Below are 26,277 nucleotides of genomic sequence, written 5' to 3'. Positions count from 1 at the left end.
CCCAGTTCTGGCTGATAGCTAGGGTAAGCTAGGTTCTGTGTTTGTGTACCCTGTAGTGTACCCTTGAGATTCTGCAGATATTTGGAAGTTCTAGTCAAGGGATGACATGGGAAATCACTGTTTTTTCCCTAACCCCTTCCTTATTCCTGCCACAGTATTGTTAACTATAGTCACTGTGCTATGCATTACACCCCAGGACTTATTTGTCATATATCTGTGGAAATTTCTTTTGACTGCCGTCATCCATTTTGCCTGCCCTCCAACCCACTGTCTCTGGCAACCACCAAACTATTCTTTGTATCTAGGAGTTTATTTTTTTTTTTTAGATTTCACATTTAAGTGACATCATATAGTACTTGTCTTTGTCTGACTTATTTCACTTAGCATAATGCCCTCAAGGTCCATCCAGGTTGGCTCAAATGGCAGAACTTCCCTTTTTTGTGGATGAGTAATATTCCATGGCATATATACATACCACATTATCCGTTCATCTTTCAATGGACATTTAAGTTGTTTCCATGTCTTGGCTGTTGTAAATAATGCTGCAGTGAATATGGAAGTGCAGATATCTTTTTAAGTTAGTGATTTTGCTTGCTTCAGAAAAATACCCAGAAATGGAATTCTTGGGTTATATGGTATTTCTGTTTTTAACTTTTGGAGGAAACAAAAAGTACTGTTTTTCATAGTGGCTATGCCAATTTAAGCAGCCACCAACAGTGCACAAAAGTTCCCTTTTCTCCACATTGTCTCCAACACTTATTTCTTCGTGTTTTTTGTTTTAACCATTCTGACAGGTATAAAGCAATATCTCATTCTGGTTTTAATTTGCATTTCCCTGATGATTAGAGATGTTGAGCATCTTTTCATGTACCTCTTGGCCATCTGTATGTCTTTGGGAAAATGTCTATTCAGATTCTTTGCCCATTTTTAAATAGGAATTTTTTTTTTTTTTTTTTTTTTGCTATTGAGCTTTTCATATATTTTGCATATTAACCCCTTATCAGAAAGATGATTTGCAATTCTCCCATTTCTTATGTTGCTTTTTGTTTTGTTGTTTTAATTTGCTGTATAGGAGCTTTTTAGTTTGATTTAGTCCTATTGGTTCATTTTTGCTTTTGCTGCTTTTGCTGTTGGTGTCAAATCCAATAAATCATTGTCAAGACTGGTAACAAAGAGCTTACCACTGTTTTCTTCTAGTTTATGGCGTCAGCTATTATATTTAAGTCTTTAATCTGTCTTAAGTTGACTTTTGTGTGTGGTCTAAGAGGGTTATTTTCATTCTTTTGCATGTGACTGTCCAGTTTTCCCAACACCATTTATTGAAGAGATTGTCCTTTCTCCATTGTATGTTTCTGATTCCTCTGTCGTAAATAAATTGACCATCTATGTGTGTGTTCATTTCTGGGCTCTCTATTCTGTTCCATTGATCTATATGTCTGTTTTCATGCCATTACCATACTGTTTTGTTTACTATAGCTTTGTAATATAGTTTTCAATCAGGATATGTGATACCTCCAGATTTATTCTTTCTCAAAATTGCTTTGGCTATGTTAGGGGCTTTGTAGTTCCATACATATATTAGGATTATTTGTTCTATTTCTGTGACAAATGTCATTGAAATTTTGTTAGGGATTGTATTGAATCTGTAGATTGCTTTGGGTAGTATGGACATTTTAGCAATGTTGATTCTTCCAATGCATGAACACGGATTATCTTTCCACTTATTTGTGTCATCTTCACTATTTTTCCTCGGTGTCTTAGTTTTCAGTGTACAGGTCTTTCAACTCCTTGGTTAAGTTTGTTCCTTGGTAATTTAATCTTTTTGATACATTTATGAATATAATTAGTTTCTCTTTCTGATGGTTCATTATTAGTATATAGAAATGCAATTGATTTTTATATATTGATCTTGTATCCTACAGTTTAACTGAACTAGTTTATTCTAACACTTTTTTGGTGTAGTCTTAGGGTTCTCTATATATAAGATTATCTCCCCTACAATGACCATTTTATTTCTTCCTTTCTGACTTAGATGCTATTTATTTCTTTTTCTTGCTTAAGTGTTCTAGGTAGGACTTCCAGCACTACATTGAATAAAAGTGGCAAGAGTAGACATTCTTTTCTTGTTATTGATCTTACAGGAAAATCTTTTAACTTTTCACTATTGAGTATGATGTTAAGTTGTGGACTTATCATGTATAGCTTTTATTATGTTTAGGAATGTTTTTGAGAGTTTTCAATCTATGTTGAATTTTCTCAAATACTTTTTCTCTTTCTATTGAGATGATCACATGATTTTTTTATCTTTCATTTTGTTAATATGATGTATCACATTGATTTGGTGATGTTGAACCATGAAGCATTCCTGGAATCTCACCTAATCAGTATGTATAATCTTTTTAATTTATATTGAATTCAGGTTGCTAATATTTTGTTAAGAATTTTTGGCATCTATGTTCATCAGGAATATTGACTTGTAATTTTCTTTTCTTATAATATCTGTGTCTGGTTTTGGTATCAGGGCTTTCTGGACTTGTAAAATGAGTTTGGAAATATTTTCTCCTCCTGTTTTGGTGGGGAAGGATTTGTATTAATTCTTTTTTAAACATTTGGTAGAATTTACCAGTGAACCCATCTGCTCCTGGACTTTTATTTATTAGGAGGATTTTGATTACTTATTTAATCTTTACTCCTTATTAGCAATCAGTCTATTCAGATTTTCCATTTCTTCATGATTCTTAGTAGGTTGTATGTTTTTAGGAATCTATGTTCCTTCTGGGTTGTCCAGTTTGTTTAGCAGGTAATTGTTCTTTGTAGACTCGTATGATCATTTGTATTTCAGTTGTAGTATGTCTTCTCATTTCTAATCTTGAGTCCTCTTTTTTTCCCTTGTGAGTTTAGCTAAAAGTTGTCTGGTGTGGGGGTGCCTGGGTGGCTCAGTGGGTTAAAGCCTCTGCCTTCGGCTCAGGTCATGATCCCAGGGTCCTGGGATCAAGCCCCGCATCGGGCTCTCTGCTCAGCAGGGAGCCTGCTTCCCCCTCTCTCTCTGCCTGCCTCTCTGCCTACTTGTGATCTCTCTCTCTCTCTCTGTCAAATAAATAAATAAAAATCTTTAAAAAAAAATAAAAAAGTTGTCTGGTGTGTGTGTGTGTGTGTGTGTGTGTGTGTTTGTGTGTGTTTTACTATTTATTAACCATCTTTATTATTCAAATCATGCAGGCAGAATTCATATGTATAGTAATCCTATTTTTTTCCAAATATTCTAGTTTATATTTTATCCTTATTGTTGGTTTACAAACCTTATCCATGCAAATAACTATGATTTGTTTATCCCGTAAGGTTTATAGGGGAAATAAAAAGTTGTCGGGGCACCTGGGTGACTCAGTCATTAAGCGTTTGCCTTCAGCTCAGGTCATGATCCTGGGATCCTGGGATTGACCCCCACATCATGCTCCCTGCCCGGCAGGAAGCCTGCTTCTCCTTCTCCCACTCCCCCTGCTTGTATTCCCTCTCTTGCTGTCTCTCTCTTTCTCTCTCTCTCTGTCAAATAAATAAAATCTTTAAAAATAAATAAATAAAAAGTTGCCTATTTTGTTTATCTTTTCAAAAACTAGCTCTTAGTTTCATTGATCTTTTCTATTATTTTTTAGTCTGTTTCATTTATTTCCACCCTGATCTTTGTCATTTTCTTCCCTCTTCTAGCTTTAGGTTTGAGGTCTCACTTTAAGTACATGAGTACCAACTTCAGGTCAGCCCTCATTGCTGGCAGTACTGCCACACCCTCCAGTCTTCCACTCTTCCTCTCTTTTAGACAACTGTTTTCTACTTCCTCCTTGGTCTTTAACCTCTAGAATTCCCCTTTTCACCCTTCACTCTCAGATAATGACCTTACTTTCTGCTTCACAGAGAACATGAAGAGAGAATATCCACCTGTTCCCACCTTCACATCCAGTCTCTACATGCCCTGATGTCATGTTCTCTCCTTTCTTCTAGTTACAATAGAGTGCCAAGCTTGCTCGTGTCCAAGATCAGCCCTCCACTGTGAACCAGAGCCCATACCTTCACACCCTTCCCAGCACTCTGCTCCCTGATTCCTCTCCTCCCTCTGCTGGCTTGTCAGTTTTTCATTTGTCTACTGAATCATTTCCATTAGCATAGAAATATGCTGTAATATTTCTTCTCTTATTTAAAAAAAAAAAAAAAGAAACCCTCTCCCTTGACTCTCCACAGCTGCCTTTAGCAATCACCCATTTCCTTCCAACAAAACTCCTTGAAAGAAACTATATAAGCTTGCTGTTTTCACTTCCTCTTCTCTATTTTTTCCTGGACCTCTAATCAATCCCACTATGGAATGAAGCAGCTCTTGTCAAGTGATGCCACATGGCCAGATTCAGGGATCAGTTCTCAATTTTTATCCTCTTCACCCCATCAGGAGCATTTGAAGCACTTGATCATGCCTTCCTTTTTTAAATAACAGTGTTACTAAGATATAATTTATATACCATAAAATTAATCTTTAAAATTAGAGTTCAGTAATTTTTACTATATCTACAGAGTTGTGCAACTGTCTACATCATATAATTCCAGAACATTTCATCACTCCCCAAAACAAACCCTGTACCCATCTGCAGTCACTTCCCATTGCTCATTCCTGGCAGCCGCTGAGCTATTCTGTCTCTGTAAATTTGTGCATTCTCAACATTTCATATAAATGGAATTATGTATCCTTTTATGTCTGCTTTCTTTTACCTAGCATAATATTTTTGAGATTCATCTATGTTATAGCATGCATCAGTACTTCATTCCTTTTTATAACTGAATAGTATTCCATTTTACAGATAGACACGTTTTGCTTATCCATTGAATTGTTTCCACTTTTTGACTATAACAAACAATGCTGCTGTGAACATTCATGTACAAGTCTTTATGTAGATGCATGTTTTAGAATTGCTGGATTACCTGGCAACTGTATTTATCCCTTCCTTGCTGAAATTCTTTCCCCTTGCCTTTTAGGCCATTCTCTTAGTTTTTCCTTCTACCTCACTGTCCACTCCTCAGTCTCTCTGGGTCTTCTCTCTCTGACCTTGGCATAATTGGGATATCAGTTTGTAGTCTGATCTCTTGCCATCTCTGTTCAGATTCACTCCTTAGTTGACCTCTTCTAATTACTTAGTTTTTAAATACCAATTACTGATAGATGACTCCCAAACTTGTATTTTTAGTTGAAGCTTCTCATCTCCAGCCACTATGTTCAACTCCCTATATGACATTTCCACCTCTCTATGTTATGCGTATCTCAAACTATGCAGGCAGTTATTAATTTAAGGTTTTTAGCATGTTCAAAGCTAAAAATTCCTGATTTACCCACAAAATATGTACCTCCTGCTATCTTTTCTAACTCCATGATGACAGTTTCATCCTTTCAGTGCTCAGACCAAAAACTTTGGCATCATCCTTGACTCCTGCCTGCCCCATGTCCAGTGCATCAGCTAATCCTGTTGCCTCCACATTCAGGATATATCCAGAATCTAAAGTCTTCTCCCCAGCTCCTGGATTAAAGCCACAAGCATCTCCATGACTTCCTAGTTGGTCTGCTTGCATCACTCTGCCCATTCTACAGTCTTTTCTCCATGCAGCAGTAAAGACCCTTTTAAAACGAAAGTCAGATGTGTTAACTTTTATGTTCAGCATCTTCCAAAAATTTTCTATTTGCTCTGGGTAAAAACAAAAGCGTTTAAAATGCCTACAAGTATACATGATCTGGGCCCTCTGTCACATCACGGACTTCATCTCTTGCCAATGTTCAGACTCGTTCAGCTCCAGCCACAGCGACCTCCTTACTGTTCTCCAGACTTGAGAATCATGTTTCATCTCGGGACTTTGCTCTGCTCTTTTCTCTGTCTGGAGTGCTCCTCCCCAGACATCCTTTTCAGATACTTCTTTATTTTTTTTTAGGTCTGTGGTGAAGACTGTTAGTAGCCTCCCAAGAGCTATTCTCCCTCCCTTCCTTGGCTGGGTACAGTGATATAAAACTACTTTCCCTAACTTCCCAGGCAGCAATGTGTCACCAGGGGTCTAAATTTTGACCCAATAAAAGTTAAGCAGTTGGATTTTCCTTTAAGGTGGGCCGTGCCCTTCCTTGGCCCTCCCCTTGCCATCCCTCCATCCCACCGTGTTTGTAACACAAAACCATGAGGGTTCCTGCCCTCATAGAACTCATGTCTGGTTAGGGGGAAAAGACAACAAATAAACTTAAATAAATACACAGTATATCAGATGGCATTATGTAGAGTGGAGATAAAGAAAGCAAAATCAAGGAAATGGGGAGTAGAGCATAGGGAGAATTCTGCTCTTTATTATATAATGTCAAAGAAGGTTTTACTGATAAAGTAGTATTTGAGCAAAATGGTGCATCAGTTTGGATTAGGTTTCCTTGCATTCCATTTTAAATAAATAAACCCCAAACAACATTGACTTAAACAAGATAGAAATGTATTTCTTTGAAATAAACAAAACCTTCACATCAGGCTGGGGATGGTAACAAGACTTTATGAGATAGCTTCCAACTCCACACCCCGTTGCAGTGTGTTCACGGCCTGAGGTATTGCCGTCTGCTTACCTTCTGGGCCACAGCAGACATGTGGCCTCCTTAAACTACCACTAATCATTCCGTTTGCCCTGGATTTTATACATTATTACTTTACTTTTCACTGTCACTTCAGCCAAGAGAAAGGTTTTAAGAGCCGACTTTCCCTCTATCTGTACAATCTTGGGGAGCTCATTTTAGTTCTCTGAGCCCCTGGACTTCATTTTTGTAATAAGGGAATTGGAGTAGACCTCTCTTCTGCTCAAAAACTGAGTAGTTCTTTTTTTTTTTTAAATTTTATTTATTTATTTGTCAGAGAGCGAGACAGAACAAGCTGGGGGGAGGGGCAAAGGGAAAGGGAGAAGTAGGCTCCCCACTGAGCAGGGAGCCCAATATGGGGCTCGATCCCAGAACCCTGGGATCATAACCTGAGCCGAAGGCAGACACTTAACCAACTGAGCCACCCAGGCATCCCAAAAACTGAGTGGTACTAAAATAAACATCTGATTTCTTAATTTTCCATCCAATTTTTCATATATAAACATGAAACTTAACATGACAAGCTATAATCAAACAGTTAATGTTCATTTAAGATAATCTTTTTTTGCCTTAACGTTTATTTTCAAAACCCTATTTACTTCTTGGCAAGTTTAAAAACTTCACATCAGCAGCACATATTGTTCTAAGGTGTTTTGTTGTGGTAGTTTTTAATACACCTGCCTAGCATCCATCTCAGAGATATTCCTTGAGACGAGAAGTGGGGTGGTAGGATGAATTTAGGTAGGTGTACTTTTTAAAATCTCCAGAGGACATTCCGATGTGCACTCCTAGGTGTAAGAACCCCTCCTGCATGGCATTCCTTCTAGTGTCCATAATCTCCCTTTGGAATAAGCTTCCAGTATATCCTGCTTTAAGGTCCCATCACCCTGCGTGGTCCTGTCCTCTAAGTTAGCAAGAACGTGAAGCCAAAAGATTGCATTTAGGATGGAATGATAAATGTTCTCATTGATTGATCATTGGTTTTGATCAGTAAGAATAAATGACAAAAAATTTTAAGCAAATTTTTATATTGCTAATAGAAAGAAAATTTATGAAATTCTTCTGTGCAGTTACTTTCTGCCTGAATTTTTTCCTGATAAAAGACCTGAAGTCAAGGATGTGAATGAGCAACTTTGTAAAACAGTAGTTGGCCTGTGTGGATGTGAGGAGACCTCAGCTTACTGCCATGTGTCTCTGGGAGTGTATTCTCTAAGGTGAGGCTGCCTTGAGCCCTTGTCCCAGGACACATGACTCTACTATGGGGCCATGTAGTCCAAGTAAAAGCTTCCTGCCTGTTCTTCCCATTTCCATACCGTAGCTATTTTTAAAATTAACTTACAAGTCTTGAAAGTGAAAATAAATGAAACTGCTAAAATAAGCGTATTGCTTACAGAGGAGAATTAATGGGCTTTATGGTATCACCTGATAATCTGTCAACATTTCCATGTTTCTGGGAGGAAGGTAGATGAAATCATTGAATTTAGTCATTCATTTGTTCATTGATTGCACAGATATTTAGTGGTTGCCAGCTATTTGCCAAGCGCTGTTCTAGGAGTCAGGGCTCCAGCAATTAACAAAACAGACAAGTCTCTGCTGTGATGGCACTTACTTCTGCAGAGGAGGTGAGGAGGGAGCAGTTGGGGAAAACCAGGTGCTAAGGGCTCTTGCTTGGGCTGTACTGCAGACGTGTAATTGATCTCATCTATTTCACAGCACACTTTTAAAAAAATTGTACAGTTTCTGTCTTTTTACACAGTTTTGCTCACAAAGTTAAACTGATTTTCTTCTACAGTACAGACTCACTTTAGAACTTAGATCAAGATATTTTAATTAGTTATAACTTTAACACTGACCCATTTTTTTACCAAAAAAAAAAGGAGGGAAAGGTTATGTACAAGAAACTAACCCCCCCAAATTCCCTAAAGCATATTAATAACTTTCTCAGAAAACAGCTTGGAACATCAGTTAGCAGTGTAGCCAACACATAATAGATTAATCAAATTATCAGGAGAATTGCAACCATTTAGTAAATAAACCTCTCCATTGAAAAGCCAACTTGGACATTTTTATTAAAAACAAAGGCTTTTCTCAGAGGATTTTTTTCAAGTTTCTTTAAACAAAAAAGATCTTTAAAAAAAAAAATCAGAGCTGAACATCTCTTTTCTCATACTCTGTTATGTCACCATTTCTTGTTAAGAAGCTTGTGAGTTCAGTGACCATGAAGGAAGGCAAGAGGCTTTGCTCTCTCCAAACAAATGACAAGTGGAGGAGGAAAGTGATCAAGGAAATGAGGCAGTCAAATAACCTTTCTTTAGGAAGTCTAAATGTTAAAAATTAACATTTCGGGTTCCTTCTATCACAGTTTCCTTCATCATTTGAGCCTTGATTGTGATTTTCTGCCTGGTTCCAAACACCTCTCAAAGCAAAGTACCTGATGATGAAAAGAACAGACTTACAGTTTTTATCATTTTGAAATGCAAGTTCAGCAATTGACCAGTACTTAGGATGACTCTTAAGACCAAAAAATAGTTTTTTATGCTTGACAAGGGATAGGTCCTTGGCCAGTCAGTTGAGCTCGTCCTCCTGATTCACCTGTTATCCCTTTGTTTCAGTCCTGCAGAGCAGGCAACTCCTACCCTGCACTTGCCTGGGGCATAGAGGGCCCATACTTAGGACTTACTATTGTGCCCTCACACTGACAGATTCATATGGACAAATATTAAGTTGAGGCACATTATTTTTTAATGTTGTTAGTCACATCAGTGTATCAGGGTAAATCAGAGCCTTGTTTCACAGATGTATTTTTCTGTGGTTGGATTTCTTGTTCAATTTTTAAAGATGAGACCCTATTAAAACATCTATAGTGTTGACTGTGACAGAATTTGTTTTTTGGCCTTTGAAATTTTTTCATGTATGTCTTAAGAATGGAGATGACCTAAGATTTATTGGAGGCATGTAACTAAGCGTTTTTATTTGCTAAATAGGCTCACACTATATATTATAGCACAATTATTTCAGTCTCATTACAAACTTTAGAGACATTTTAATGATTAAATGATCCTTCATCATATAGATGTGCCATAATTACCTATGATAGTAACTTGACTAAAATGCTTACATTTTTTGGCCTATCATAAAAAATATGATGAATACATTTTTCACATAGTTTTATCCTCCTATCTGATTTTTTTCCCTATGATTATACTGCTGGAATGGTTCAGTAAATGCCAGAGGGATCAATTTAAAAAGAGTTTTAACTACTAACACCAAACAAAAAAAAAAAGGAGGGGAAGAAAATGGTTTGCAATACAGGATGCAATGTGATTTTCATCCCAAAGTTTCTTTTCTTCTTGCAATTCTAATGTTTCACATGTAACCAAATACAGAAAGTAGTGGTAAGCGCAAGTACTGAGGCCTGACCCTCTGGGTTTATAGTGCTGCCACTCACTCAGTGGGACAAATAACTCACATTCTTGACACTTCCGTTTCCTCATTAGTTAGATGGTAATAATAATAGTCTCTGCCTCTTTGGGTTGCTGTGACAATTAAATGGATTAACTGACGTAAATCAAGTCTTGGAACGATGCCTAACACAGAGAAATGTTCACTAAATCTTTATAACAGTAGCAGCAGCAACACCTATGAAAATATTTTCTAATTTTACATTGTCAAAAGTTACTCTTGTGTTTCTATTCCCTTGGCATCTCAAACTCCAAAGCAGCTCAAATTCCTTGTGTTAGTCTGTTCCATGCCTGCAAATACATGCATGGAATGTGCTCTTTTTACAATCCCTGGAATTCTTAGAATTTTGGTGGTACGCACAGATCACACAGCATGTGCCTAGATCCTTAACTCGGTCAGTGGCAGATTCTTCTGAGCAAAATGTCTTCCATAGGTGGTTGGCAGGGTTGAGGAGGGGGTGGCGGGTTATAGTTTTCACCTTCAAGAACAAAAGTTATTGGGGTGCCTGGGTGGCTCAGTCATTAAGCGCCTGCCTTCAGCTCAGGTCATGATTCCAGGGTCTTGGGATCACTCCATGCTCAGCAGGAAGCCTGCCTCTCGCTCTCCCTCTACCCCCCTCCCCACTTGTGTTCCCTCTCTCACTGTGTCTCTCTCTGTCAAATAAATAAATAAAATCTTTTAAAAAAGAAAAAGAACAGGGGTACCTGAGCGGCTCAGTGGGTTAAGCCTCTGCCTTCGGCTCAGGTCATGATCTTGGGGTCCTGGGATCGAGCCCCACATCGGGCTCTCCGCTCCATGGAGAGCCTACTTTCTCCTGTCTCTCTGCCTGCCTCTCTGCCTACTTGTGATCTCTGTCTGTCAAATAAATAAAATCTTTAAAAAAAAAAAAAAAGAAAAAGAACAAAAGTTATCCTGAAGAAATCACTAAAATAGAGCAGCAAAGTGTGGTGTGAAAAATGTGTATCTCCAGTGGAAAGAGAAAGCTGGCCACCTCAGTCAGCATCTCAGATTGTTGGCCATTTGCCTACGGTAGCCGCATGTCATGAGGGAGGCTGCAGGTGGGTCTCTTCAAGCACATCAGCTCTATTTATGAGAGTAAGACTTTTAGTCCTATTTGGAGTCCCTGCCCCACAGAGTTTGGCTGAACCTCATGGAATCAGGAACAGCCCTTAATCAGAAAGAGCAGGTCTAGGTGACCTCCTTGGCACATTTCCACTAAACCTATAGCTGATCTGGGCCCATTACCTCTTAACATGCCAATGGCAAAAATGGGAAGGTGGAATCAGAAGAAAAGTATATAAAGAGAGGAGTTGCATCAGTCAGGTTTCTTCTTACGTTCCCTGAAGCAGGGTTTCTCAGGTCCAGCTTTGCTAACATTTTGAGCCAGATAACTCTTTTTCATGGCAGGCAGTCCTGTGCATTTGAAGAGGGTTAGTCACAATCCTGGCCTCTACCCATTAGATTCCAATAGCACATACCCTCACCCCTAGCATAACAACCAGAAATGTCTCCAGAAACTGGTTCCTGGTAAGAACCACTGCTTTAAACTACAACTGTAATAGCATGTCTCCTTGTATCCTTGGCCTTGGATGACTGAGGTCACACTCCTCCTCAGAGAGTTATGATGAAAGGAGCATTGAGTACCACCTCAAAGTCAACCGCTGAACTTGACACAATCTGAGATGGATAGTCAGAGCATAAAAATAAAACTATCTCTTCTACCTACCCAGTAAAGCCAAGGCTCAAGTCATGTGTTTCTAAAATGCTCAATTCCAGCTAAGGCAAAGAAAGTGACCTCTTTCCTTTTCTCAAAGTTCATACATTTGTACTAAAATTTATAACATCAATAAAGTAGCAGGTTTTAAAATTTCATCACTCTAGTTTTCCTACAGTAATTTATGTAATGAAAATGTATAGCCTTCAAGGTACATCTTCAAGACTATATCATTAATCCCCTTTAAAAACATGCATTACTTTTAAAGAAAAAAGAAAAAAACATATATATACACATACACAGACTCTATAATGCTAGTAGTCTAGAGTTACTGCACTACTCTTTTCTAACAATTTTGCTCTCTCATAAACTTCATGGGGTATTTTCATGTTCTGTGCACAACTTTAGTCCTTTGTACTTCTTTGGTATATGTTATTAATAATTAGTTTATATTTTGAAGTTTATGGTTAATGACAGTCCTGTTTATTTCTATAGAGATTAAATCATCACAAAAATATACTTTCTGTGTATGTAGCTATTGTAGTTTCTGCTATCTGAATTTTAAGTGATTTGCATTATGTAGTCTCCCTTAATATAAGCTGACAAAAATGGAATCAGGTGCATATTACCTTTTACCTTAGAATATTTCTCTTTTGCGGGGCACATGGGAGGCACAGTTCAGTGTCTGCCTTCGACTCAGGTCAAGATCCCAGGGTCCTGGAATTGAGACCCGCATCAGGCTCCCTGCTTGGCAGGAAGCCTGCTTCTCCCTCACCCACACCCCCTGCTTGTGTTCCCTCTCTGGCTGTCTCTCTCTCTCTGTCAAATAAATAAATAAAATCTGAAAAAATATATATATTTATCCTTTGCATAAACTACTGAATTGAATTTGGAACCCCCAAATTATCACTGAACCTAAGATGCTGTGTCCTTATTTTAGCACCATGAAATGTTGCCAAACAACTGCTCTTCTGTTTGTTTTAATATTAAGAGAGAATTAAGTCTGGGTATGAGATTTTTTTAGCTAATTAGTTTGAAATCTCACTGCTTTTTCGGTGTGCTTATTTTTCCTGTCTACTCTTATGAAAAAATAATCACACGGAAAAAGAGCCCCTTTATGAAATACATAACAGCATATATTTGTACTTTTCAGATGTTCTCTTGCTGTTTATCTAAATATTTCTTTTTTAAAAAAGATTTATTCGAGAGACAGAGAGAAAGAGTGAACACAAGTCGGGGGAGGGGCAGATGGAGAGAGAGACTCTCCAGCAGACTCCCTGCTGAGCATGGAGCCCAGTGCAGGGCTTAATCCCAGACCCTGAGATCATGACCTCAGCCAAAATCAAGAGTTGGATGCTCAACTGACTGAGCCATCCAGGTGCCCTAATATTTCTTTCATAAATAATCTTGGCAAATATCTCAATGAACTCTGTAGTTCATATTTTTTAAAAAAAATTTGCCTTGCTATCCTTTATTTTCATGAACTTATAAAAGTTCTACAGAGAAATGCAATGAAATAGTTCATTAGTAATCATCAGATTCGGGCAAATTTCACATAACAACAATGTTAATAAAAGCTAGTTTTTACTGACTGTTTACTTTGCTCCGTACTAAATGTAACTATTTGCTAAATTATTTTCAAAGTTATTTTTATGTAATCCTCATAAAGATATGAATTTATTGAATATTTATGCTTATAATTGTCCCTATATTACTTTTTTTAATTGCCTGTTATCCTAGTTTCTTGGTCAGTTGCTGTCTTGGGAATATCTTGTAGTGGAAAACTGTGTTGTCTGACAATAAATATTAATGGTTCAGAACCTTGCTAGACTTGATGGCTCAAACATTAACAATAATGATATCCAGGCTCACCCAACCTGGTGGTGGGTATCATGGAGGGCACATATTGCAGGGAGCACTGGGTGTGGTGCATAAACAATGAATTCTGGAACACTGAAAAGAAATTTTTAAAAATAAATAAATAATTTTAAAAAACAACAATAACAAAAAGAAATCAGTAAATAATGTTGAAAAATTCAAGTGCAAAAAATAATAATAATGATATCCTTAAGAAGTAGAGAAGGACAGGGGAGAGGAGAGAAAGAGAAAGAACATGACACTATAATCTCTGTCTCCAGGCCTCTGGTTGAGGCCATATAACCTAGAAACATAAAACAACTAAGGTGAAGGTATCAGATGACATGAAATCAAGCATAGATTTTGTGGTGGTGTATTACAGGAATTCAAAGTTCGGAAAGGTCATTAAGAACCGAGGTTAATTAGAAAAGCTCTGTGGGCAGTGGATTCTTATCTCAACCTCAAAGGAAGTTAAGATTTGGTTTGGTCTTGGGCAGTTGATGAGTAGCCAGTGATGAATGGATGACATTCCATCCAGTTGAAGGACAAGCATAAGAAAGCTTTGACATAAAAAAAAAAAATAATAAATAAATAATAAAATAAAATAAATAAATAAAAAACAAGCTTGAGAAAAAGCTTCCAGTATAACAAATACAACTGATCCAAGGGTTTGAATCTTTCCTGAAACACTCACATGATTTTTACACAATTTTAGGAGAAGGACATAGGTTGTATTCACATTCCTTCTGATCTAATATAAAAGCATGAGGGTATTTCTGGGGTTGGAACGAGCACAAAACTTCTGATAAGAGAAGTCAATATACCAGTGTTTGTTTGGTACTGGGCAACCCATGCTTCCAGAGATATAAGAGAACTAAAAAGGTGGGGTTTTTCCTAGTTATTTCCTTAGTTAAAAATGTATTATACCATACTTTGCCCTATAAAAGAAGATTACAACAGGAACTATTAGCAAACTGGTATATATGTTGCTTATTGGTAGTAAATATTTCTGGATGCCTTTCTGACTATGGCACCCTTCATTTCAGTGTTTCTCAGCCCTTTTTTCCCCCTGCCTTTTTCTATTTTTTCTTTCCTTCACTCCAGGATGCTAGTGAGATATACTCTCATAATCTCTCATTACACAGAATGGTTATTCTAAGGGGTGGGAGGGCAGGTGATCCTGGGGAAGATTTGTATCAGAATCCAGGAGAGGGACATGGGCTGTGTATGGTTTGAACATTCCCCTTGAAAGTATTGGTTACTCCCCTTCCCTGTGCCCTTTGCCATATGACAGTTCTAAGTATTTTAAATTCTATACCTAGGTTGATATTTTTCTGGAATATTATTAATACATTAGGTTACTAATTAGAGTAAATTATCTTCAATAACTTAATTTGAAAGACTTTTTAAATCTGTCTTTCTCTCTTTTAAATTTTATTTTTTAGATCCCCAAATCCAGGAGTGAGGGAGCTCTTCAGGCTCACAGAGTTCCACAGCCAGAGCTCTGTGATGGCCTCCCTCAGGCCAGCCTGTGGCTAAGTCGTAGAAAACCCTGCTGGGATGACATGAATTCAGCAGAGGATGCTAATGTTGCAAAGCTGGTATCCAGGTTGGCGTGTTTCTTTTATTTACATGTTATATGTTGTATTGTCTGCTCTGATGTTTAGGCCCACATGTTTTTGCCTAATAGTTCTTATCACTAGAAACGTTTCTGGTTTATTATATATTTTTTTGTTTGTATTTTAAGACAAATTATTTAGTCAATTGGACTATACTAGGCTCAGGGTTAAAAACTGGATAAGTTACTTTTTGGTTGCTTTTTCATAATATATTCAGTGGCCAATATTATTTGCAATTAAAATGGACATCTGAGTTGTTACTAGGACCAACAGTCACTAACAAATTTTGAATATAGTCTTTTAGCTATTATGTTGCAAATTATACCTGAAAGCAAACCTCTTTGGTATACTTGAAGAAGGCATGCAGTTTTCTTAAAAAAGGTGAGATAGGATCTGAATCTTATTAACTCCTAGCATGGATAATTTTTCCTTCTAAGAATTTTTAATCTTTTGTTATAACTTAAAACATATTTCCATTCCAAAAAAATCCAAAAACTTATTTCCATTCCAAAAAAATCCATTACAAGACAGAGAAAATTGAAAGGTATTTACAACATTAAACAAATAATACAGCTAAGAGCTTACCGCTTTATAGATTGCATTATGAAATAATGTAATAGATTATATATTTATATATAGATTTCTATATATTTATATATAGATTTCTATATATTTATATATATTTATATATATAATCTATATATTTATATATAGGTTATAGATTTATATATAGAATTTATATATAGATTTATATATAGAATTATAGATTGCATTATGAAAGAGGGAATTTCTGTAAAAGATGAAGAGAATTTAAATAGGAAGAAAAAGAAGGCCCCATCAGGAAGCGTAAGAGAAGTATTTGGGAAATAACAAACAGGTGTCATGTGGGGAATTGGTCGGCGATAAGGCTGGGAAAATAGAGTGGGGCCAAGTCAGTAATGACCTTGAATGCCAACCCGAAGTATTTTCGCATTTAATCTTTCCTTCACTGAACAATTGCTCAATACCTAACCTCTGGTTCCAGGAACTGCTCTAGGACAGGGGATGCAGCATTGAACAAAGCCAACCAGGGCCCTGTGTTTATCGACCTTATATTTTAATGAGGGGTGGGGCGGCAATAGGAAAACACTTAGGAAAAATAAAAAAGCCTGTGAAGATCATTTCAGCTCTAATAAGTGGGCATATTAAGAAACTAATCAGGTGAATGTCACAGACTCACGCAGAGACAGTTTGATTAGGCAGGGAAAGCCTAAGTTGAGATGTGAAATAGGAGGAGAAAGTGTGTGAAGGTCAAGGAAAAGTGCATTTCTATGCAAAAGAACCAATCAAGGGGGGGCGCTTGGGTTGCCCAGTTGGTTAAGTGTCACCTTCAGCTCAGGTCATGATCCCAGAGTCCCTGGATCAGATGGAGCTCTGTATCAGGCTCCCTGCTCAGCAGGGAGTCTGCTTCTCCTCCTCCCACTCCCCATGCTCATGTGCTCAAGCTCTCTCTCTCAAATAAATAAATAAAATCGTTAAAAAAAAAAAAAAAGGCAGTGAGCAAGGGAACTGGGCTTCATCCTACAGGTAATAGGAAGCCAGTAAAAGTTTCAGCGAGGTGGGATAGGTGATAGGAACCATGGTAATTCGGTTTATTAGGAAAAGTAATCTTTCATCACCTGCAGGATCAGTGGGACAGGGAGAGTTTGGAGGAAGTTATAGTATTGGTTCCTTCAATAGTCATTAATCTTTACAGAGATCTAGTTATATGGCGTTTCCTTGCCTGGTGTTGGCAGTTAAGACAATGAGAGATGTAAGTCCTGCACTTGGGAAGACAGAGGAAAAGTGAATAAAAATTGGTATGATTAGTAAGCACACATATGCTAGGTGCCCATCACTGTCCAAGCGGTGGGAAATGGGCTGGTGATAAAGTCAAAAGATTCCGGTGTTTTTAAAGAGCTTCTAATACAGGACATAGGGTGATGTGTGAGGCGAGCAGAAGAGCACAGATCACATTGGGAGAAGAGGGTCAGAGAGGTTTCAGAAAGAGGACGACTTGTGAACTGGCACTAGTAGGAAAAGTGGAAATTTACTGGGCAGGGGACTCGAGATAAGGGCGCTCCTGGAAGAAAAAAGGCATGTGCTGGGGCATGCAAGGTGGGGAGGACAGCCAGGAGGTGTCTACAGCAGCAGATTCTGGACACCTGGAGTTTAGAATGTAGGCAAGGCTAGAGGTGGGCTAAAATACTGAGCTGAATAGATAAGATCGTGAAAAACTATCCCCCGTACTCAAGAATTTGGATTTTTCTCTTGAAAATGACAGAATGTGATTGCAGGAATAGAAGGCAGCAAAAGATCTAAGCAGACTTGGATTTACAAAAGCTGGTGTGGCACCAGTGCAGAAGGACAGGTTAGGGTGCTTGGGGGAGATGAGTGAGAAGGCCATGCACCCGATCCACTACCACCTGCCAGCCTCTGAGACAGCCCGGATGGACAAGTGCGTGCTTTGAGGGAGGGCAGAGAACAGGCTATTGCTTCCAGGAGTGGACTTGGACCAGAAGGGGTTGGGGTTGTTTTTTGTTTGTGTGTTTGACTCCAGTTGGGGTATTATAATAATGACTGAAATGGAATGTAGGCAGATTGTGTGTGTAACACGCAGAGTCCATGGAGGAAAAGAGGCTGATTTATAAGCTGGGAGGTCATGGAACAAGGCGTCCAGAGGGAATTTGGAAACCAGGGGGTAACCCCCCACCCAGGAAAGCAGGCTGTGCACCTGGTGGGCAGCTGTGTTGGAGCAGGGAGGGGAGGGCAGCGTGTGCAGTGCGCAGCCCTCATTGCTGAGGGGTGAGGGTGTCACCCATGGAGTAACTGACTTTGGGCAGTGTGAAAGTTCCGAAAAGAAGAAGGGACACAGAAACGTTGGCCCTTTTCAAAGTTTTCTTCTCTAGTTTAAATATCAAGGCCAAGTGGCTGGGTGAGAAGCACTAGTGTAGATGTTATCTTCCCAAATTACTTGGCAGAGAATTGTGCCAGGAATGCCATATGTAAAGCAATAAAAAGAAAAATTCAAATTTTAGTAGTTTATATCATCATTTTTATTCATTCAGTCAGAAAATGAAAGGGAAAAAAAAAAGTTTCTTGCTCCTAAAGGTAACAAGAAAAGAGCTTCCTGTTTGGAGAATGAATTTGTAATTCTGAGATACAAATCAAGAAGTGAGATTATGAAGAGAAGGCACAGCTAACATTGCGCTGGCAACTCTTTGTTCCGCTGGTCAGCATATCTCCAGTTGAAACAAATGTGCGTTAATGTTTATGAATTCTTTATATACTTTCTAAGTTCATAAAGTATGGCCTTGAAGACTGACTCCTGCACACTTGGCAACCTTGGAGATTTAGGTAGAAACCTTGCTGCTCACCATCACGCAGTAGAAACTCATCCAAGTTCTACAGTGTCCATGCAGAGAGTTTACTTTTTTTTTTTTTTTAAAGATTTTATTTATTTATTTGACAGACAGAGATCACAAGTAGGCAGAGAGAGGAGGAAGCAGGCTCCCTGCCGAGCAGAGAGCCTGATGCGGGGCTTGATCCCAGGACCCTGGGATCATGACCTGAGCTGAAGGCAGAGGCTTTAACCCACTGAGCCACCCAGGCGCCCCAGAGAGTTTACTTTTTACATACCTCTTAATAGATTGTGAAGAAAATTGTCACAAAATAGATGGAGATAATTAAAATAAATTTAATTGAAAATAAACTTTAAATCCTTTATATATCTTGAAGTAACAGAATGAATATTAGGCCAATTTTCATTTCAAAATGAACTTATGAGGTGGTTTCTATTTGCAGTTACTTTCTAGAACAAGTTACGGTTTAGTTGATAAATTTTAAATAAATTAGAAGTGTGTGTGTGTTTCCACTTTTTTCCTTAACATTTCATTAGTCGCACCAGTCTTAAAAAGGTTGGCAATGTGTATTAAATATAAGACCATTATCTAATACAAGTTTTTTTTTTTAAGATTTTATTTATTTATTTGAGAGAAAGAGAGCACAGAGGGAGAGTGAGAGGGAGAAGCAGGCTCCTCACTAAGCAGAGAGCCCAACGTGGGGCTCAGTGCCAGGACCCTGGGATCATGACCTGAGCTGAAGGCAGATGCTTAACCGACTGAGCCACCCAGATGCCCCTAATACAAACTTTATTTTGGCTTATCAACTTTTTTTTTGAGGAATTGTCAAGAAGCATTTAGCTGGGCTTTTTCTTGTTTTGGTCTTTTATTTTTTAGTTGCTCTTTGAAAAAGAAAAAAAAAAATTCAACAAAAATCTATTCTTGTTTGACCCATGATCTGATGAGTTTGGTTTACTTTACAAAACAAAAAAAACCATTCTGTTTGCGCTTTAAAATCAGTGCACCACATTTATACTCACGGTTTGGTTTTCAGCAGAGTTACCCTATCAGTTAACAACCAAGAAAGAACCTTTGGTTCTGCAATTTCCAGAATGGTGAATTGTCCCATGAATTTTTAAACAACAGGTTAAGGCTGATTTCTCAGGCTTTTGAGGAGCGATTTTTGGCCAACAGTGTGCTTTGATAACTTTGAATGTTTAGAGTTGAGGCCTTGTTCAGTACTTTGTCTCACTTTGGTCTTTTTCTTCTTTGTTTCAATTCTTCTGGGGTGTCTTATTTCTTCTTAAGATGTAGTAGAAATACAGGGCACCTGGGTGACTTGGTCATTAGGCATCTGCCTTTAGCTCGGGTCATGATCCCAGGGTCCTGGGATCGAGCCCCCCATCGGGCTCCCTGCTCATCAGGAAGCCTGCTTCTCCTTCTCCCACTCCCCCTGCTTGTGTTCCCTCTCTCGCTGTGTTTCTGTCGAATAAATAAATTTAAAAAAAAAAAGATGTAGTAGAAATATGAATTGTTTTTCTAATCTTCAGATAGTGGCAGCAAAAATAAAAGTAAAGAGAGTAACATACTTAAAATGTGATGTTTTGTGAGTCAAGAGAAGAGCCCAATATCACTTACTGCTTATTGGCTAATTTCAATCTTAGAACATTATTTATTCAGATGAATATCATTTTTTTTTGTATTTCTATAATTGTCAAAAATGGCATTGAGGATATAATCATATAAACAACAATCATTTTTCTAATCCTCATAGAATTTCTCACAATTAGAGTGATTCAGTGAAAAAAGCTTAAGGATAAGTAACTCTTGATTTTGTTAGAGTTCAGCAGAATGCTCTATTTTATACTGAATTCTAAGCCAAAGACAGAGTGCTTAATTCAGTGAAAGCATTAGCTTTCTAAAACTTATAGCAGCAGTTACTAAAATACTGTTAAGAATTCTTTTTTGTAGGGACGCCTGGGTTGTTCATTAGGTTGAGCATGGGACTCTTGATTTCAGCTCAGGTCATGATCTCAGTGTTGTGAGATCAAGCCCCATGTCAGGCTCTATGCTAGGCATAGAGCCTGCTTGGGATTCTCTCTGTCCCTCTGCTCCTCCCTGCACCCTCTCTCTCCTTCTCTTAAAAAAAACAAAATAAAATAAAAAAGTTTTTTTATAATTAAGATGTGTGTATTACTAAAATTCACAGTAGACTGAAAAGCATAATTTCTGATCTGGCATGCCAGCTTCAAAGGAGTTCATGCCTGTCCTTCTCCACAGTGTAAGTACAGTGTACAAGTTCAGTGGGTTAGAGGCACTCACAGAAATGAGAAGGTTATTGAGCAAGTACATCCCTTAAGCATGGCTGGAACAGTCCAGTTCCTTTTGGTGTACCTGATACTCTTATTCCTTTTAAAGATGCTGAGGAAGAAAAACTGTAAACATTAACTAGTATGTTAGGAAATAGGCCACTTAAAAAATTTCCTGGAAGGGAAAGCTACATATCCATGCTCTAAAAGAAAAAGGTTCTATTACAGGTAATGTTTGAGATGTTAAAAGAATCTGAAGCTTCAGGGATAGCCTTCTTACTATCTGTTACAACATGTACAATAGTTAAGTGATCCTTTTGAGTGTTTCTAGCACTATATCTATTACTTTCAGAATCTTTTTAATTTTAGAATTCAAATAGAGAAAAGAATTAATATTTTTAGGTTTTTAGTTGTTAAATAGTATGTACTGTAATGGTCTTTTTGAAAGGTAGTGTATTTCTTTAAATGTGTGATTTTCTTAAAGGCAAAAGGAAAATCTCTAGGTTCATTCTCTAAAGTCAGAGTGGAGACTCAAGAAACCAATTATTATATGGTTAGAATTTATATCAAAAGTCCAGAAAAGGCAAGTTTTTTAAAAAAACAGCAAGTTGATTGTGATTGTCTGGTTCTGGGGCTGGGGGAACAGGGAGGGACAGAGACTAATGTAAATGCCCTGAAGGACCTTATTTGGTGGGATGAAAATGTAAGTTACTAAAAAGCACTGAACCATAGTCTTGAAAAATATAGATCTCAATAACACTGTTTTAAAAATACAAATACCAGAAAAACAAACAATTGCTGGAGCAAAAAAATGAATATAATCTAACAAGAATGTCACTTGATTGCAAATTATGCAACTATTGTTATTAAGTAAATGCTACAACAGAGAAAGTTATGTTTGCTAATCTTAAAATAATTTGTTCCTTCATACTTTTCACTAACTATAACAGAGTCTGGTGGCAGGAATAAGGATTAGGTCCTCTCGGACAGAACGTTGATTCATAAGGAGGAAGAAGATGGAGATAAAGCTCTTTGAATGGTTGGAATCCGGAAGAATTCTAAGTTGTGATTTGCTGTAATCAAAAGTTATTGAAATGATCAGTATTTCAGGGAGACATAGAAGCAGAAAGAAAAAAGCTCCACCATCTTGGGAGTTTCACCAAAAAAAGTCATAGGTCCATTTTCAGAAGCAGAAAAGTTACCCAGTGTGCTTCTATGTCAACAGACATTCATGGTCTCCTTCCCCATGGTGGGTGTCCTACAGACAGACACATCCACAATGAAAGTTTTGCCCTGGTTCTTGCATAAAGAGAGAAACAATTAAGAGTGATTAAAATGCTTTCATTTTCTGCAACCAGAATAAATAAATAGTTACCTCTTTGCCAATTATTTATTTAAAATAATATGATGAAGCAGGTAGGGCTAAAGAAAGTAACTTTGTTGCCGAGTTATTTTTAACTTGATAGATAAGTAAGGTAGGCTACAATAAGTCACTTTTAAGTGTATATTAAAGACAAATCTTCTCTTGAGAGAATATTTCTGCCTGGGAGAGTTGTTCTACTCTTAAAGTGCTTTCTTGTCCATTTATTCCTTTTTTCAGTACTTCTGAATTGTGTAGGGAATACATTCTTCTTAGAAAAATTTAAAACCTCACCGATAAGGCTTAAGCTCCCACTGAATCACTTGCTCCATAATTCTAACTCCTTCCTCTCCCTTCTTGGGGTAAGGACTATTATAGGTTTGGTTGTGTATTCTTCCAGACTTCTTTCAATGTATTTACATGGGAATAGATTTTTACGTACTTTCCACTTTTTGAAAAACGATCTTCATCATACTGAATGTATTGTGGTGCTTCACATATCCTTGAAAATTTCCTATTTCCCGAGTGGCTTCCCCCTGTAATATTTGTGTCCTTTCCTTCCCACCTCCAAATTCAGTGACCTTCAGGTCTCCTCCTTTGGCCACCTGCTCCCCTGTCTCCTGTTCCTTCCACAGTGAATCTAGGCACAGCATGGTAGTTTTCTTTCTTTCTTTTTTTTTTTTTTTTTTAAGATTTTTATTTATTTATTTGACAGAGAGAGAGGAGGAAGCAGGCTCCCCACTGAGCAGAGAGCCCGATATGGGGCTCGATCCCAGGATCCTGGGACCATGACCTGAGCCGAAGGCAGAGGCTTTAACCCACTGAGCCACCCAGGTGCCCCAGCATGGTAGTTTTCAAGCACAGTATCTCAGACCTGAACACAGTTCTCAGATTCTGGTGCCTGTCAGCTACCTCTACCTCAGCCTTTACCATAAGCTTACCATACCAAACACAACTCATCTCCTCTTTCCCTCTTCACTTGCTGTGGGTTTCATTCTCTCAAACACTAGATTCAAAATCTTTTCTATAATCAGTCACCAAATCTCATCAGTATTTCATTTTCAGTATCTCCAACATTCCTTTCTCCTTTTTTTCTCCCATGAGCTCAGTTCTGAATTAGGCCTCCATCACCTTGTGCTTACATAATTACATTTTTCTGTATTTCACTAACCTGCTGGATTCATTCTCCACATAAGTTGGGCCTATTCCTCCATCTTCAACTTCTAACTCTATACAGTGTCTTCTATGCCTGTCTTTCCCATTCAGAACTCTCTACTGAGCCATACTAACATATCATTCTAACTAGCAGACTGGTCAGCCTAATCCCTCTTGTACCTCAGACCCTTCCCTTGCTCCCTCTCCCATCATCTGCCCATAGCCAGCCAATTCCCAAATACTTTTTTACTATCTTACTGTCTTTATTTTGCTTCATTACTACTCCACTCCTTAGCACCTCTGCAGACCCAGGAACTTTTAAAAAGGTCATACTCCTGCTCAGAACTACTGAGTGACTCACATGTACCCATCCTACAAGAGACTCCTTGCTCCATCCTCTACTTGTCTTTCCGGTTTCTTCTCCCTCAGCTCTATGCTTGCCTTTTTCTCATACCTACAGCCACCACATAACCCACACTTTCCAGGGCTATCTCAGTTCCAGACACTGGCATATTTCAGATACATTACAGGTTTGGTGTCCAGATGACCACAATAAGGCACATATCTCAGTAAAGTGAGTCAAATAAATTTTTTCATTTCCCAGTACATTTAAAGTTATACTATAATCTATTAGGTATGCTATAGCATTATGTTTAAAACAACAATATATGTAATTTTAACATTTAGCACTTTATTGCTAAAAAATGCTAACCGTTATCTGAGCTTTCAGTGAGTCGTCATCACAGACCACATAATAAATATAATAATAATAATGAAAAAGTTTTAAATATTGTGAAATTACCAAAATGTGACCTGGAGATATGAAGTAAGCAAATACTGTTGGAAAAATGGTACCAATAGACTTAATGCAGGGTTGCCACAAACCTTCAATTTATAAAAAATGCAGTATCTTCAAAATGTATAAAGTGAAGCTCAAAAAAACAAGGTATGCCTGTATTCTCTTCAAGATTAGACCCTGTGTTGTATTTTGTCTTGATATTTGCCTTAAAAATTATAGAGCAAAATGATAAAATAGGGATCCCCCATCTCATTTCCCCCCAACAGCAACAGTAAATTGGTAGTTATCCATGGACAAAAGTGCCTCTGTGGGAGCTTCAGCTTCTAAGTAAAAGGCTGCAAAACCCCAGTAGAGCCCAAGACTAAAGAAGTCCATTTTGAAAAGACATGACTGCACCCAGGTGGTAGATTCACAAACCATAGTTTTATAATTGTAGCTACAGACCCAGAAAACAGCCCAGTCTACCTGCAGACCTGGCTCCAGCCCCGTTTGGGCCTACTGCTTTTGCTAGCACCATCTTCCAAGCGACCAAGGAGGGGCCACACCCACCCGTATATAGGTCCAGTGACCTCAGTTTCAGCTGCGGACACTGAAGTGCCATATGACTAGGCTCCAGCCCCTCTCAGCCTTAGTCCAGAAATAATCCTTTCCTCCCAATGACCTGGTAAGAGAGAGAGACCTGTCCCTGTCCCAGAGGCAGATCCCCCAACCTCAGTCTGACCTAGGATAATGAAGTTGTGCTGTGGTCTCAGCTGTCTCAGCTGTGGTCTACATGTACTCCTACCCTCCCAGGGATGGGATGGGAGACACACTGCCCAGAGGCAGGCCTGTTGAAATGCTGTCTGACCATATCCTGTGGTGGCCTTGTGACCTAGCTCCAACCCCACTGGGCATTGACCAAAGGAAGTCCTAACCACTTAGGAACCTGGTAGGAGACACACCCATCCATACCCCTGGAGGCAAGACTGCAGACTCACTCCTGACTGTTGACCTTGAAGCAGCCCAGTGATTCAGTTCCAGCCCCTGTCAGTCATTCAGCCCAGTTTTGCCCACCCAGGGAACTTCCCAAGGAGCTAACAGGAATTCTCCCAGGAACCTCGCAGGAGCCACACTCATCTGCACACCTGGTAACAGGCCCACTATTTGAAGACCTGAAAGCCAACCCTTGTCTCAGTGCCAGCCCTACTGACCAAGGTTCTGAAGGCAGTTCCATCACCCCAAGGATCAGGCATGTCAACTGCAAACTCCTACCTCAGACCCAGCAGCAACCACATGACCTGGCTCACCCCTGCTCAACTGAAATCCCAGAGGCAGTAGCATCAGCCCAGGGAAAAAGAAGAAAGTTGTTTTGTGCCAAAACCAGTCTGTAAAGACCAGAAGAGATGCTTTCTCCTGCAAGATACCAACATAAGGCTTCATAGGTCACAAAGAATTAAGCAAACATGATACCACAAAAAGGAAACTAATAAAGCTCCAGTAACCAAACTCAAATAGAGATCTTCGAATTTTCTGAAAATTTTTCAAAATAATCATCTTTAAAAAGCTCAAAGAGATGCAAGATAACACAGACAGTGAAATCAGGAAATAAATACCTGAAAAAATCAAGTTTAATAAAGAATTAACCACAAGAAAGAATGACAGAAATCCTGAAGTTGAAGAATATTATAACAACTGAAAATTGAATAGAGAGCAGTAGACTTGATCGTGAGGAAAGAATTAGCAAATAAAGATAGGTTATTTAGAATAATTAGAGGAACAAAAACAAAAAAGGAAGGAATAAGAATGATAAAAGTATGTGGCATCTATAGGATACCATCAAGTGAATGAATATATTTCAACTTGAGAGTCCCAGAAGGAGTGGAGAGACAAAAAAGGGAAGAAAACTTATTTAAAGAAATAATGGCTGAAAACTTCCTGAGTCTTAGAAAGGACATGGACATCATTCCGCATGAAGCTTGAAGAACTGCAATCAAGATTACTCTGAGACAGATTATACAGATCATCACAGTTAAAGACAG

The 26,277-nt window shown here is 38.3% G+C and overlaps 1 protein-coding gene across 1 annotated transcript in view; it reads left to right on the top strand.

Moving 5' to 3' along the window:
* Window positions 1-26,277, top strand: part of FAM13A (family with sequence similarity 13 member A) — a 325,186-nt gene that overhangs the window by 178,678 nt on the left and 120,231 nt on the right. The window contains exon 7 of the mRNA XM_080797468.1: window positions 15,104-15,267. Within this exon, the coding sequence (XP_080653594.1) occupies window positions 15,104-15,267 (164 nt within the window). The remainder of the gene's footprint in view (window positions 1-15,103; window positions 15,268-26,277) is intronic.

This window comes from Martes martes (assembly GCF_963455335.1).
Source record: "Martes martes genome assembly, chromosome: 2".
Classification (NCBI taxonomy): domain Eukaryota; kingdom Metazoa; phylum Chordata; class Mammalia; order Carnivora; family Mustelidae; genus Martes; species Martes martes.
Note: the sequence above shows the minus strand (reverse complement) of the source record. Positions and strands in the feature narration are given on the sequence as shown.